Source organism: Pristiophorus japonicus, chromosome 18 (assembly GCF_044704955.1).
Source record: "Pristiophorus japonicus isolate sPriJap1 chromosome 18, sPriJap1.hap1, whole genome shotgun sequence".
NCBI classification, from domain to species: Eukaryota; Metazoa; Chordata; class Chondrichthyes; family Pristiophoridae; genus Pristiophorus; species Pristiophorus japonicus.
The window spans coordinates 109,411,118-109,425,831 of record NC_091994.1 but is presented as its reverse complement, the minus strand read 5'-3'; the positions used below and the strand labels follow the sequence as shown (position 1 = coordinate 109,425,831).

Genomic DNA, 14,714 nt, shown 5'->3' with positions numbered 1-14,714 from the left:
AACGCGAATAAAAAAGCAGAATACTGTGGCTGGAAATCGGAGATAAAAGCAGAACATGCTAGCAATACTCAGCGGGTCAGGCAGCGTCTGTGGTGAGAGCAAGAGAGTTAACGTTTCAGGTCGTTAACGTTTCTGATACCTCTCCTCATCTCACTTGCCTCTCTCTCTCTCTCTCTCAATAAGCACAGTGCTGTTCAGAGTAAACAAAAAGCAAAATAAATTGCAGATGCTGGAAATCTGAAACCAAATCAGAAAACACTTTGCAGGTCAGGCAGCATCTGTGTGGACCCTTCATTGAAGCTCCATGTGATTGCGTGTTCTGATGGTCACTTCATTCCTGTAAACCCAGGACTTTCAACCTGCAAACCCTGAGAATTTGGAGTTGTTGAAATGGACGGGATCCTGCTGAACACATCAGAGTTCGTTTTCCAAACCAGTCATCTTCCACACACTGCTGGAGAAAGCTCAGGTTTTAGTGCTGACATCCAACATAGACAGAGCCTTATTTCAGTGATGTGTGGGAGATGCTGGGAATGGAGCAAATAAGACTACAGCAGCCGTAAATATAACAACTTGTATTTATATAGCGCCTTTAACGTAGTAAAACATCCCAAGGTGCTTCACAGTAGCGTTATAAGAAAAATAAATTTGACACCGAAGGAGTCACACAAGGAGAAATTAGGGCAGATGACCAAAAGTGTAGTCAAAAAGATAGGTATTAAGGAGCGTCTTGAAAGAGGAAAGAGAGGTAGAGAGAAGGAGGTGTTTAGGCAGGGAGTTCCAGAGCTTGGGGCCTCAGCAGCTGAAGGCACGGCCACCAATGCTTGAGCAATTATCAGGGATGCTCAGGAGGACAGAATTAGAGAAGTGCAGATATCTCGGGGGATTGTGGGGCTGGAGGAGATTACAGAGATAGGGAGGGACATGGCCATGGAGGGATTTGAAAACAAGGTTAAATCAGCTCAAATAGAGATTCATTGGTACTTTCACAGCTCCGTGGAGAGCCTTTCACGAGCTGTTGAATGCAAAATTTATTCCACAAGTGAGGGGTACAAAATAACTAAAGAGTACTGTTGGTGTGAGCAAGTTGTGTAGGTCTCTCCCGAGTGCAATAAATTCCATATTTATTGGCTGATCATTAAAGATCCAGTTTGTAACACAAAAATAAAGTTTTATTGTATTATATCAAATGTATTTCACTCTGGGGTATTATAAACTTGGAGAGGCTTTTAATACCTTCCAAGCTGTTCGATTAAATGACTTATTTCTCACTGTCTCAAAGCACACAAAGGAGAGATTAATGTTAGTTTCTCAGGCTCTGACAGAACCTCTGTATATATTTTAATATCGCTTTACAGAGTTGGCTGAAACTCCTAGCTCCCTGACTTTTGGCACTCTAAATATGAACCAGGATTAATGAATATCATCAGTGCTGGAAGGTCGCCTTACCACTAGCTACTGGGAACAGAGACTGAATTTCTCCTTCAATTCCAACCACAACTGCCAGGTTTTGAACATATTCACAGAATCAATGAGTCACAGAGAGATAAAATCCATTAAAATATATTTCTGGGGCATAAGCTGGGATTGCACAGACTATAGAGTCAGACCATCGCCTCCTTTATCTGAATCGAATTCAGAACATTAAAACAGAACATTAAATTGCAGGGCTATGGGGAAAGAGCAGGACTGTGGGATTAATTGGATAGCTCTACCAAAGAGCTGGCACAGGCACGGTAGGACAAAAAGCTTCCTTCCGTGCTCTATCATTCTATGATTCTAGTGACAAAGATTTATTGGACACCCATATCCTGGGTGGAACAGTTAAAGCTAGATTTGCATGCTAAGTTCTTCACTCCTCTGAGTCAGAAGGTTGTGGGTTCAAATCCCACTCCAGGAACTTGAGCACACAAATCTAGGCTGACACTCCAGTGCAGTACAGAGGAAGTGCTGCACTGTGGGAGGTACAGTCTTTCAGATGAGACACTAAACCGGGGCCTCTCAGGTGGCCATAAAAGATCCCATGGCACTATTTCAAAGAAGAGCAGGGGAGTTATCCCCAGTGTCCTGGGCCAATATTTATCCCTCAATCAACATCAGATTATCTGGTCATTATCACATTGCTGTTTGTGGGAGCTTGCTGCTGCATTTCCCACATTGCAACAGTGACTACACTCCAAAAATACTTCAGTGGCTGTAAAGCGCTTTGGGACATCCAGTGGTCGTGAAAGGCGCTATATAAATGCAAGTCTCTCCTTTTTAAAAAAAAACTCACATTTGATCCCATCTTCCTCAGCATCAGAAGCACTCGCACCTTCTGCTGGATGTACATCTCCTCGGGAGTCTTCCCGTGGGCACCTTCACGGTTCATCTGCTCAGCTCCAGTCACTCTGTTCTCACTTAATGAGAAGAAAAAAAGTGTGTTCTTTAAGTACCGTATTTTTAGGCCTTTACACCCTTCAGGACACATTTCCTTTGTCAACAATAATCAAAGCAATGTTTATAATTTACAAACAGTTTTGCTGCAGAAGACAAGGAAGAAACCCCTTTAAAAGCAACTTTCAGAGGAAATCAAAGCGTTTCGAGAGCAAAAGACCAAACACTTTGCATGTATGAGTGTTCAATCCCTGACATTTCCAGGCGTCACAACAATCAAATTATGGACCTCAGTCGTGGCTCAGTGGGCAGCACACTCTCCTCTGAGTGAGAAGGTTGCAGGGTTGAAGTCCCACTCCAGAGACTAGAGCACAAAATCGAGCCGGTCACTTTATTGCAGTGCTGAGGGAGTGCGGTACTGTCGGAGGTGTCGTCTTTCAGATGAGACGTTAAACCGAAGCCTCGTCTGCCCTCTCAGATGGACTTAAAAGATCCCATAGTGCTATTTAAAAGAAGAGCGGGGGAGTTCTCCAATATTTATCCCCCAATCAACATCAATACCGATTATCTGGTCATGATCACGTTGCTGCTTGTGGGACATTGCACAATTTGGCTCTGTGTTTCCTACATTACAACAGTAACTGGTTGTAAAAGTGCTTTGGGGACGTCCTGAGGTTATGAAGAGTGCTATATAAAAGCAAGTCAGTCTTTCTTTCATTAAAACACTCTGTCTGGGATATCCAGTAAAAATAGACAACCACAAGAGTGTAACAATTCATCATCGTGTCGAATTAGCTAAGGATTTAACAATTACATCCTGGCACCATGGAACAGCAATCACCAAAGCATACAGAACACTGAACTATGATGTTAAATCATTGGGGTATAGATCAGAGGATGCCATGCTGGAACTGTACAATGTTCTAGTCAGTCCATACCGTGAATAATGCGTCCAGTTTTGGTCGCTGAGACATAAGGGAGACATTCAAACCCTGGAAGCGATGCAGAGAAGAATCACAAGGTCAGTCTCGCGTCAGAGATGTTAATAAAATTGGGATTTTACTTATTCTGTCAACCTAAATCAGTGACCCTGGTTATGAGGAAAAACTGGAGAAACTCAGGTTTGTGAACCAACCCAAGCTCATCCATCCTCGCCTACACATCGTTCAACTGTTTCTTCAATAATTCCAAGTTTCTTGCCATCACCATTCTACTCAAAAGCCCATTCCAAGCATTGAACGCTTTTTTTGCACGAAGACCATCTCAAAATCAGTCCTAATTGTACGTTTGAGCAGTTTGAACCTGCATACTCTCCTCCTCCTGTCAGTAAGCACCAAAGGTGTCTTGCTTTTGAAAATGAGAATCACAAATTAGTGCAAATTATAGGCAGTTTGCTGTTGTGGACAAATTCACTTGGGGAGTGGGGGTCTAGTGGGCAAAGGCACCCCCTGATGTAATACTACAGCGCAGACCAAAGGTGCGGTGATCACATCCTTGTGTGTGCTGATTGCAGATCACTTTCTGAGACAGCAACTGGGCACAACAATTAGCCTCTGTATTCCTGGGTGAGAGAGGAGAAATTAGCCGGGGTTCCTACTCCAGATCCCTATCCAGCGACTTCTGCTGGAAAGCAGGATGTGTGGATTCCCGTCAGGACAGAGCCAGGTTGTACTGGCCCAATAATCAAATAGCTGATAACACCATCTAGGGTCAGCATTAACTAACCGTCACTTGGGTAAGGTAACAAAGGGCCGCTGGCTCATGGAACCGAAGCCAGAGTTAGTACCTTGACGGGGGGGGGGGGGGGGGCAGGTGGGGAAGAGATTGAGAATTGCGAAAAAAATGAACACAAGCAGCTAGGCTTTGACTGCCTGTGCTTATACTATGACATTCAGGGACATCACTTCCAATCCATTGCATTCAATGTCAGATCCTGCAGGTGAATGACAAGCAACATTACAACTAATCCTCATCTTTGTTTTGGGAGTGTTTTGGAAGATTTGCATGCAGTGGGAGAGAGGACAAGCGAGGACATGTGTGGAGTGGAACTCTCTGATTGCAAGCCTTCTGCCAACCTGCAAACCTCTGCAAACTCATTCACCAGCGATGATGTTTGTGCGCTCAAGTGTCATGCAGCAGGCAGCAACCTTCAACCTCGAGACGGAGAATCTTAAACCAACACACCAGGCAGCTTTGAATACCTTACGCGTTTGCACTGCTGGCAATGGACAGCTGACATCAAGTAGATATTACTCCCTTGGGAAAGGGAGGCGTAGTTATTTTTAGAGCTTGCTGTAAAACCTTTCAGCTCGTCAGTGGTTCCCCTTGACTACAGAAAGAGGTGTGCAATGACCATAACACAAATCTACAATAAATAAAACCTTAGACCGTTTCCATGTACCATAAATTCTGGAAAATATTAGTGTTTAAATTTCTCTCTCTCTCTATGCTTGTGGGCTGCATTTAAAAACTGGACTGATGTACAAATCTCTCCCCTATATTGAGGGAGCATTAAGACATACAATTTTCAAATGCATTCACACACTGTGTCCTGGTCAATATTTATCCCTCAATCAACACCACTCAAAACTGATTATCTGGTGATCATCACATTGCTGTGTGTGGGAGCTTGCTGTGTGCAAATTGGCTGCCGCGTTTCCCACATTACAACAGTGACTACACTTCAAAAAATACTTCATGGGCTGTAAAGGCTGTGCAAGGCGCTGGAAAAAGGCAAGCCCCTTTCTGTTTTTTCCCTGATTATATATAACTTGCAAACACAATGTTATAGATTACCCTCTCACATCTTTCTCTCTCGAATACGGTGGTCAATTGTACTGGGGCACCAACACTCTTCTGGAACTTTAATCTCCTGGTCAATCTTCTTATGCAAGTTGAGGCAGTGAGTGTCAGCGGGTTATTTAAGAGTGGGGAACACCACAGCTGAGCCTGATCCTGTCCTCGCCCAACACACCTTCCAGCAGGAGGGCGGCAGAAGCAGCAGCTACCCCTCGACTGAGTTATTTCTGCCTTCGCCCAGTTTCCCTGAAGCCTACAGCACATACAATTTCTCTATGATCAGTAAGGATTACATAGAACTTACAGCACAGAAACAGGCCATGCAGCCCGTAGGGTTCATGCCAGTGTTTATGCTCCACACGAGCCTCACCCCATCAGTGTAACTGTCTATTGCTTTCTCCCTCCTGTGTTTATCCAGCTTTCCCTTAAACACATCCATGCTACAATTTGGAGTTTTTCCGAAATTTCATTAAAATTCAAGTCATGATTTAATGATGTCAGAGATATGACTTGCGAAAGGCTAAACGAATTTAAATAAATAATTCTCCTGAAATGTAATAAATAAGCAGATCTTACGCAAGAAAATGCATCAATGCCCAATTTGGGACACGGTGACTTTGTACTCTGGGTGACTTGTACTTGCTTTACAGCATTACATTGTGCTGTCTGCCCCGCACTAGTCTGTGCTCAGGCAAAGCGAAGCTCAGTGTGTGAACGTAAATACCCGTGCAGAGCTCCACCGACCAGCATTGCAATGGCAGCGAAATGTTGTAACGTTACTGAGATGCTAATTTTCCTCAGTTCATTGTTAACGTTAATAACTCAAGAGGTGGCCTGGTAGGCTGCCTGGGATCTTCTTAGGAGTTCAAAACAATGGTTCAAGTCCTGGTTGCAGATATACTGCAGCCAATGCAAAGCCCAAGTGGTTAAGATATACTCAAGGTGGTTTCATACCACTTGCCAAAATTCAAACTGCCTTCAAACCAGTTACAGTCCACTCCTGTAAACTCAAAGTCATTTGGTACACTTAAAAGTCTGAATACTCAAGTAATTTGAATAAAGCAGTTTAAATAAAACAGCACAGAAGTGTTTCTGTGCCTAAAAACTCCAATTAACAGATAATTTGAATTAAGCAATTTCAAATTAAGAGATTTATATTGCCCACTGTACGCATCGACACAGAATCTGCACTTTGCCTGGCCTATTATAGGCTTTGAAACACAGCAATGGTGAGCTGGTCATTAAAATCTATCGTTTTCAAACTTACACCAAGTAATGTCCCCATTATCATCGCACTGCACGCACAATACAGCAACGAATATTAAGACCTGCTGTGCTTTAAGCACGACATTTTTCACATGCTCAAAGAGTGCGCCTTTTTGCAATGTTCATTCCTCGATTTATCAAACGCCCCATATTTGATTGTCAAAAGTTGCAGCTTTGAGAAGCGTCATAAATGCTGCTGTGTTTTCTTGATGTACTACTTCTAAAGTCAGAGGGATTTATTCTGCAATACAATGCCTGGCTAAAAGATCTAATGAAAGCGTATATTTGGAGAGGGTACTTAGACCCGAGTTACAAAACTGTAATTCCATTAAAGAGTGCAAAGCTTTTACAGACTGTCGATTAAATTTGCCTTTATGCCTCTTGTAGATATTACATTTTACATATATATGTATGTGCAGAGCATATTTAAAAGGTTGAGGTTGTGACACAAGGGACCAAGATTATTGCAACGAACTGGGACATTTATACCCAAAGGACAACAGCTCTGTGACGCACAGTGTAGAAGGACCCCTTCAGCAAAAGCAGCTGCTTACTAGTTTTTGTGTTATGTAGCACGTTTGTCGTCTAGTGAAAAGCAGAGGACTCGGGAGTTTACAGTATTTGGAAACTTGTATGCGCTGGCATTTGTTTACAGCCTTGGACCTCTTCATGGGACACTTACCACACAGCGATGAACCTACAGGATGGCGATATGCACTAGAGCAGCATTTCAACAGTTTAAAAAAAAAAAAGATGCTAGGGGAAATAATAGATAACGTTGCGTTGAGCTATATCTTTTTTTATTTTAAGTATCTAAAATTTCAGACCTTTTCCTACACTTCAATGTGGCAATACTGTGCTCGTTCCCAAATGCAACCTACTTTAAAAGACCAGTTAATGCTCCTGAGCAATCTAGATCTGTGCTCGGCAAGAACCAATTTACTCAGCACAAAAGAACACTGTGGCAACCACAATGATTTTATACTGGTGCTGGTTCCAACAGCTGAGAAGCATGACCGTTCAATCTGAGCCGTGCTCAAAAGCTAACAAGCAGACAGGAGCCAAGCGGCAATATATTCATTTCACAAACTCCCGGTCCTGCCCTATTCACGCCAGAAATCCTGCTTACCTGCCCGGATCCATGACTGCCCTTCGCTGGAGCTGCTTATGTGCTCAACTGACAGGAATCTGGCACCCCTCCCCCACCCGAGAACACAGCTCAGCTGAGAATCGAGAGAAATCACTGCACATTTTTGGCCAGTGCATGGAGTGTCAGCACCACAGTGACGTGAGCAAAATGATGCCAGAGTTCTCAGGAGTGCAACACACCCACAAGTCGGTGCAAAGACACGTGTGTGTGTGTGTGTGTGTGTGTGTGTGTGTGTGTGTGTGTGTGTGTGTGGCTGCTAATTTTTCAGTCACTGTGGAGTGCCACCAGAAACCAAACACATTTACTCAGTGTATTGAGTGATAATTCTTTCGAATAAATTATCGCTTTAAATTCCATGACAGCGAGTTATCGCGGCTGGTGCAGTGAAGAAGCCGTCAATTCACAAAGCTGTGACAGTGCTTGATGGCAACGCTCGGAGTTAAAGTTAAAAAGCCAACAGTTACTGTATGCGTACTGTACGCGATTAACTATTCGTGCAAATCCACACAAAAATCCCCAGTTGAAAAAGGTTTTTAAAAATTCTGTTGGTCATCAAAACCCTTAAAAAAGTATTTTTTTCATCCAACAGAAAAGTAATGGAATACAGCAAACCAGAATAGTACACACATACGCTGCTTCATAATTCTTCCTGCACTGGCAAAGATGTCATAGCATGTGTGTGTTCTTATCCCACATCTTCATATACAATATGCTGGAAAGGGAAAGCAATTAACTCCTGAGAGGCTAGTTAAGCTACAGGTAAAGGTCTCAGACAAGAGACACAACCACTTAGAAAGAGTTGTGGGGGTGGAGGGGGAAGAGACCATCACAGACATTTCTGTGGTTTGGAGCAGGGGGACTGGAGAGAGAGGGAGCGAGTCATCAGCAATGAAATGTGGGTGAAGGGAAACGCATTCCCCTCACACCCTCCAAAGACTGCACCCATGTCCAGGACAAGTAACGATACGGAGCGGCACAGGGTCACTTCGCTCGAGTTGCTATACTAGCTCCCACATCACTATCCAGGACAATGAAGCTCTGTGCATTGGAGTCACATTTTGAAGAGAGACACAGTCTGCTCCTGCTAACATTAAAAATCAAGTTTAAATTTAGCCTTGCAATTGGCTGCAGTTATGTGACCACCTGCTGGAGGTGGTCTCACACTTCTTGCCAGAGCGCGCTTCGGGTAACCAGAATTGCTCTCCGCAGTTGGCACTGGTATGAAGACATTCAGCTTCGCATCAACACAAGCTGGGGAATATAACTGCCCTGTTATAGTCTGCTTTCTTCTAAAGTACTTAACGACAAGGATTTCCCCCCCAAAAATACAAGACTTCCTGGTTTTTGTTCTCAGCTGCCGATATATTATTACAAAAAAAAAGTCTTGGCTCCAAATTGTGAAAGGATGTCTTACTGCATCATGACCTATTTATGGCAATGTGGAAGAAAAGAACGCTTTGTTTTCAATTACAAGGCATCGACTCTCTAGCCAACACTAAACCCAGTCAGAGCAGACTGAATCAGAGTGAATGCTGCTGCAGTGGAAAGTAGGAACATTTAGTGTAAAAAATAAAGCCAATCTTCATACTAAGCAATAGAATGAATTTTAATTCTTTTTCAAAATTCAGTTAAATGCCAGGGACTCCAAGATAAAATATAATGTAAAATCTTTAAAATTTTCTAAAGCTACAGTTCAACTGGAAAGTTTATTTCCCACATTCTCGGGATATGGGCATCGCAAGCAAGGCCCATTTATTGCCCATCCCGAGCGACCCTGAGAAGGCGGTGGTGGGCCATTTACGTGAACTGCTCACAGCAGTTTGATACCATTGAGTGGCTTGCTAGGCTGGTTCACAGGGCTGTTGAGAGTCAACCATATTGATGTGGGACTGGAGACATGTATAGGTCAGACAAGGCAAGTAAGAAATGCATTTATATAGCGCCTTTCATGACCTCAGGACGTCCCAAAGTGTTTTTACAGCAAATGAAGTACTTTTCAAGTGTAGTCACTGTTGCAATGTAGGAAACGCAGCAGCAATTTGCACACATTAGTGAACCAGTTAGGATTTTATGACAACCCGACAGCTTCATAGTTACTTTCACGATATCTTTTTTTTTAAATCCAAAAAAAAATACAAATCCTTAAACTGCCAGGAATGCAACACTGTATTTCATTCAACACAATCATACATTCAGAATTTTTCTCTGTGATAGAATCACTGCTCTCCAAAAGAGAGCCAGGCCTTTCAGGAGTGAAGTTAGGAACACTTCTACATGCAAAGGGTGGTAGAAGTTTTGAACTCTTGTGCAAACGGCAGTTGATGCGATATCAATTGTCAATTTTGAAGCTGAGATTGATCGATTTCTGTAAACCAAAAAGTATTAAGGCATATGGGGCAAAGGCAGGTATATGCAGCTAGGTCACAGATCAGCCATGAGCCCATTGAATGGCACAACAGACTCAAGGGGCTAAGTGGCCTACTCCTGTTCCAGGTACCTTCCCCCATACAAAAAATGGCCAACCTTCCATTATTTTAAAAGAAAAAGATTTATATATATATATATAAGCGCCTTTCACGATCACCGGACGCCTCAAAATGCTTTAGTGACTTTTGGAGTGTAGTCACTGATGTAATGTGGGAAACGCGGCAGCCAATTTACGCACAGCAAGCTCCCACAAATAGCAATGTGAAAATGGCCAGGACACCGGGGTAACTTCCCTGCTCTTCTTCGAAATAGTGCCATGGGATCTTTTACATCCACCCGAGAGAGCAGACGGGGCCTCGGTTTAACGTCTCATCCGAAAGACGGCACCTCCGACAGTGCAGTGCTCCCTCAGCACTGCACTGGAGTGCAAGCCTAAATTTTTGTGCTCAAGTTCCTGGAGTGGGACTTGAACCCACAACCTTCTAACTAAGTGTGCACCAAGTGTAAAGAACTTTAGACATTTGATATTGATCACAATTAACCAAACACTTGAACATATTCTGTGTTCTGGCATAGCGTTGAATGATTTATGTTAGGAAACTTCATCCAGAACAGAATTCAATTTATTGTCTCCATTGCCATTATAGAAAGAACTGGAGCAACCCGCATTTATATAGACCCTTAGGATAGAAAAATATTTCAAGGCACTTCACAGAGGGCGATCAAAAAATGAATGCTGAGCCAAAAATGGGATATGAAGAGAAGTGACCAAAAGCTTTGTCAAAGATGTGTGTTTAAAGGATGGTCTTAAAAGGAGGGCAGGGAGGTGGAAAGGCGGAGGGAGGAAATTCCAGACCCTCCCCCACTGCACGGACCGTTCAAATCTTTGCACATGCACGGTATCTACGTGATAGCAGCCTGCGTAGGGACCTTGCAGATGGCCGTGCAGCTTAGCGGGAACACTGGTGTGGGCTGAGCAGCTGAAGGCACCATCACCAATATTGGGGCAAAGGAAGTGAAGGATGCACAAGAGGCGAGAGTCAGTAAAACAGAGAGTTCGACAGGGTAGGGTTGTATCACTGGAAGAAGTTAGAGATAGGATGGGGCAAGACTATGAAGGGATTTAAATACGAGGACAAGAATTTTAAATTTGAAGCATTGATGAGCAGGAGCTAATGCAGATCAACGAGGTCAGGGGTAATGGGCGAGAATGAATTGATGCAGGATACGGGCAGCAGAGTTTTTGATGAGTTGAAGTTTAGGGAGGGTGCAAGATGGGAGACCGGCCAGGAGAGCATTGGAATAGTCGAGTCAGAAGGTAACAAAGGCATTGACAAGGGTTTCAGTGGCAGATGGGCTGAGGTAGAGACCGAGGCGGGCAATGTCATCGAAGTGGCATGTAGGCAATCTATGTGACGGGGAATATAAGGAGTTGGATGCTCAGCATGGGGTCGAATGTGTCGGTTTCAGCCCGACAGTGTGGCCGGGTAGGGCGGTGGAGTCAGTTGCAAAGGTACAAAGTCTGTGGCAGTGACCGAAGACGATGGCTTCGAACTTTCCAATTCTTAGACCATAATCTCTTGAGCAAGAAAAGCCATTCCCTCCAGGGTCCATGTGCGATTATTCTTCTATGTTAATGTTAATCTGTGAAACCCTTACATTGTGGAACGCTAACTTTCCTGAAAAACAGCAAGAAATCTCGATTGCCACGTCCTTCTTTTCAAATCAAGCTCCCCCTTTAAAGGTTTCAATTTAGTCTGCGTTAACTGCTTTCTATAGGAGTCCATTACAGAGTGGAAAAAGACATTTTTTAAATCGCGATCCTTACTTGAGGCTTTCGAAATTTGTACTCGTGACCTAATTCTATGTTCATTGTCCAAGATAAATAGTCTGTGAATTTCAATTTTATCGACACCGCTCATTATTTTAAAGACCTGCATCATGTTTCTTCACTATCTTTTTTCCTCAAATGAAAGCAAGTTTGGTCACTTGAGCCTTTCTTCATAATGTAATCCCTCAGGGTTTGGTTAGTCTTCTCCAAATCCTTTCTAATACTGCAGAACTGCCACCACCATTGATCTGTACATAGTCAAATCTAATTTATTAAGATTTGTAATCCAGTGTTCCTCCAGAAATATCCTGATACTCAAATCTGCTTCACTGATGATTGCTGCATGTTACCAGATGTTTTCATGCTGTATGATGAATGATCACTCTGCAATTCTTTCCACACTTTGCCAGCAAATACCCTCATATTACACATGTTTATTATTACTTGTCCCAAATACATTGCCCTCCAATTACCTCCATTAAAATCCATCGGTCCATCCACATAAAGTGGTCCAAGTCTTTCAAAAATTGATCAGTCTCCTTTCTACTAGTTATCCGTTCACATAGCTGCATGTCATTACTAAGTTTAATGCGACAAGTATTATAGACATTAAATGGTAGGATACTGAGAAGTGTAGAGGAACAAAGGGACCTTGGAGTGCAGGTCCACAGATCCAGGAAGGTGGCAGGCCAGATAGATAAAGTGGTTAAGACAGCATACGGAATATTTGCCTTTATTAGCTGAGGCATAGAATACAAGAACAGGGAGGTTATGCTCGAACTGTATAAAACACTAGTTAGGCCATAGCTGGAGTACTGCGTGCAATTCTGGTCAAATTACACAAAAGATGTGATTGCACTAGAGAGGGTTTGGAGGAGATTTACGAGGAAGTTGCCTGGACTGGAGAATTTTTAACTATGAGCAAAGACTGGATAGGCTGGTTTGTTTTCTTTGGAATAGAGGAGGCTGAGGGGAGACCTTATTGAGGTGTATAAAATTATGAGCAGCCTAGATAAAGTGGTTAGGAAGAACCTATTTCCCTTAGCAGAGGGGTCAACAACCAGGGAGCATAGATTTAAAGTATTTGTTAGAGGTTTAAAGAGGATTTGAGGGGAAATGTCTTCACCCAGAGGGTGGTGGGGGTCTGGAACTCACTGCCTGAAAGGGTGGTAGAGGTAGAAACCCTCACCACATTTAGAAGGTACTTGGATGTGCACTTGAAGTGCCATAACCTACAGGGCTATGGACCTAGAGCTGGAAAGTGGGATTAGGCTGGATAGCTCTTTGTCGACCAACATGGACACGATGGGCCAAAAGGCCTCCTTCCGTGCTGTAAATTGCTACGGTTCTAATGTTCCATTTTAATTCACAAATAACGTGAACAGCAGAGGTCCCAGAACAGATTCTTGAGGACCACCACTGATGACTTTATCCCAAGCAGAGCAAATTCCATTTATCAACTTATTTACCTTCTGTTGTTCATCCATCAGGATAACTTGTCACCTATTTCATGAGCCTTAATCTGCCCACCTAGTCTCACCTTGTCAAACATCTTTTGGAAATCCAAATAAACTGCATCTATTGAATTAGTCTTGTCCACGAATGTAGTTACCCCCACAAAAAAGTCTAAGAAGCCAGGACCTAATCATTTTAAAACCAAGCTGACGACTGCCTATCATAACAAAAACAGATTATCTAGTCATCATCGAATGACCAGATAATCTGTTTGTGGGAGCTTGATGTGCGCAAGTTGGCTGCCGCGTTTCCCACATTACAACAGTGACTACACTCCAAAAGTACTTCATTGGCTGTAAATTGCTTTGGGATGTCCGGTGATCGTGAAAGGTGCTATATACATCCAAGTCTTTCTTTTTTCTTCTTTCATACCTGTAACTATTCGATGTAAATAATTATAAACCCTGTAATCTACAAATACATTTATCACTAACTAGCAATGCCCCTTGAACAGGCTGCGTGGCCCATTCAAAATTCCACTCCTGCGCAGTTTTTCCTATTTAAAAGTTGGCTCACTGGCTCTGCGGGACCTCCAGAACGCTGCAGGCCGCACAGCTTAAAGGGATCATTGCTAGCCAGCACTATACAATAAATTACAACCAAATCTGCTGTCCCCTTTAAAAAAATACTTGTCACCTCAACACAATGCTTTAGATTACTGTCCAATATTTGCAAAATACCCATTACACTTCTCTCAATCTCTTCCCCAACAGATTTGATCTCCTTGCTCCTGAAAACAGTGACTCATTCTACAGTAAAGTTTCACAAACAGCCGTTCTCTGATGCCTCAATCAAATTGCTGTTCATGTGTGAGGGTGCTAGGGACCTGGTGGGTCATTTAAACCACAGGAGCCATCACAGTCAAGCCCAACCCAGTCTTCAGCAGGTCACAAGATTGATTAGGAAGTCCCTTTGGCTCACCTTAACTCACCCGTCTGAAATGAAACCTATAGTCCCATCATAGCAACATCCAGTTGTCTCTTAAATGATGCCGGAGCTTTCTCTGCCACTACTCTATCTGGTAATGAATTCCAGGTGTTGATCACTGTGTGAAAGACTCCCCATCAGTAATAAACACCGTTTACTGGTTTGAACCTGTGGTCACTTTTCCAACAGTTACAAATTAAATTAAAGTAGCATTCCAGAAATACCTTGTCCATTCCCCGAACCACTGCACACAACACAAGGTCACCTCAGACACAAAAAATCCATGGCCCAGAAATGCGGGTCGTTTGTGTCTCCCGCAAGCGCCCCCAGAGGACGCAAACAAATTCCCGCCCAGGTGCAACGCCGCTAACAACTCCCGCGAAATTCCGTGGGTGTTTAGCGGCGGTAGTAACGCATAGCGCC

At 43.2% G+C, this 14,714-nt stretch overlaps 1 protein-coding gene across 4 annotated transcripts in view; it reads right to left on the bottom strand.

Moving 5' to 3' along the window:
- ctnnbip1 (catenin, beta interacting protein 1) overlaps positions 1 to 14,714 on the bottom strand; it is a 117,384-nt gene that overhangs the window by 65,190 nt on the left and 37,480 nt on the right. For 2 of the 4 annotated variants that reach the window (XM_070860527.1, XM_070860530.1), the window contains one exon: positions 2,276 to 2,399. In XM_070860527.1, the coding sequence (XP_070716628.1) occupies positions 2,276 to 2,399 (124 nt within the window). Of the gene's footprint in view, positions 1 to 2,275; positions 2,400 to 3,314; positions 3,369 to 7,570; positions 7,598 to 14,714 lie in introns of those variants that run through there. The other 2 variants (XM_070860528.1, XM_070860529.1) reach the window with 2 other exon arrangements.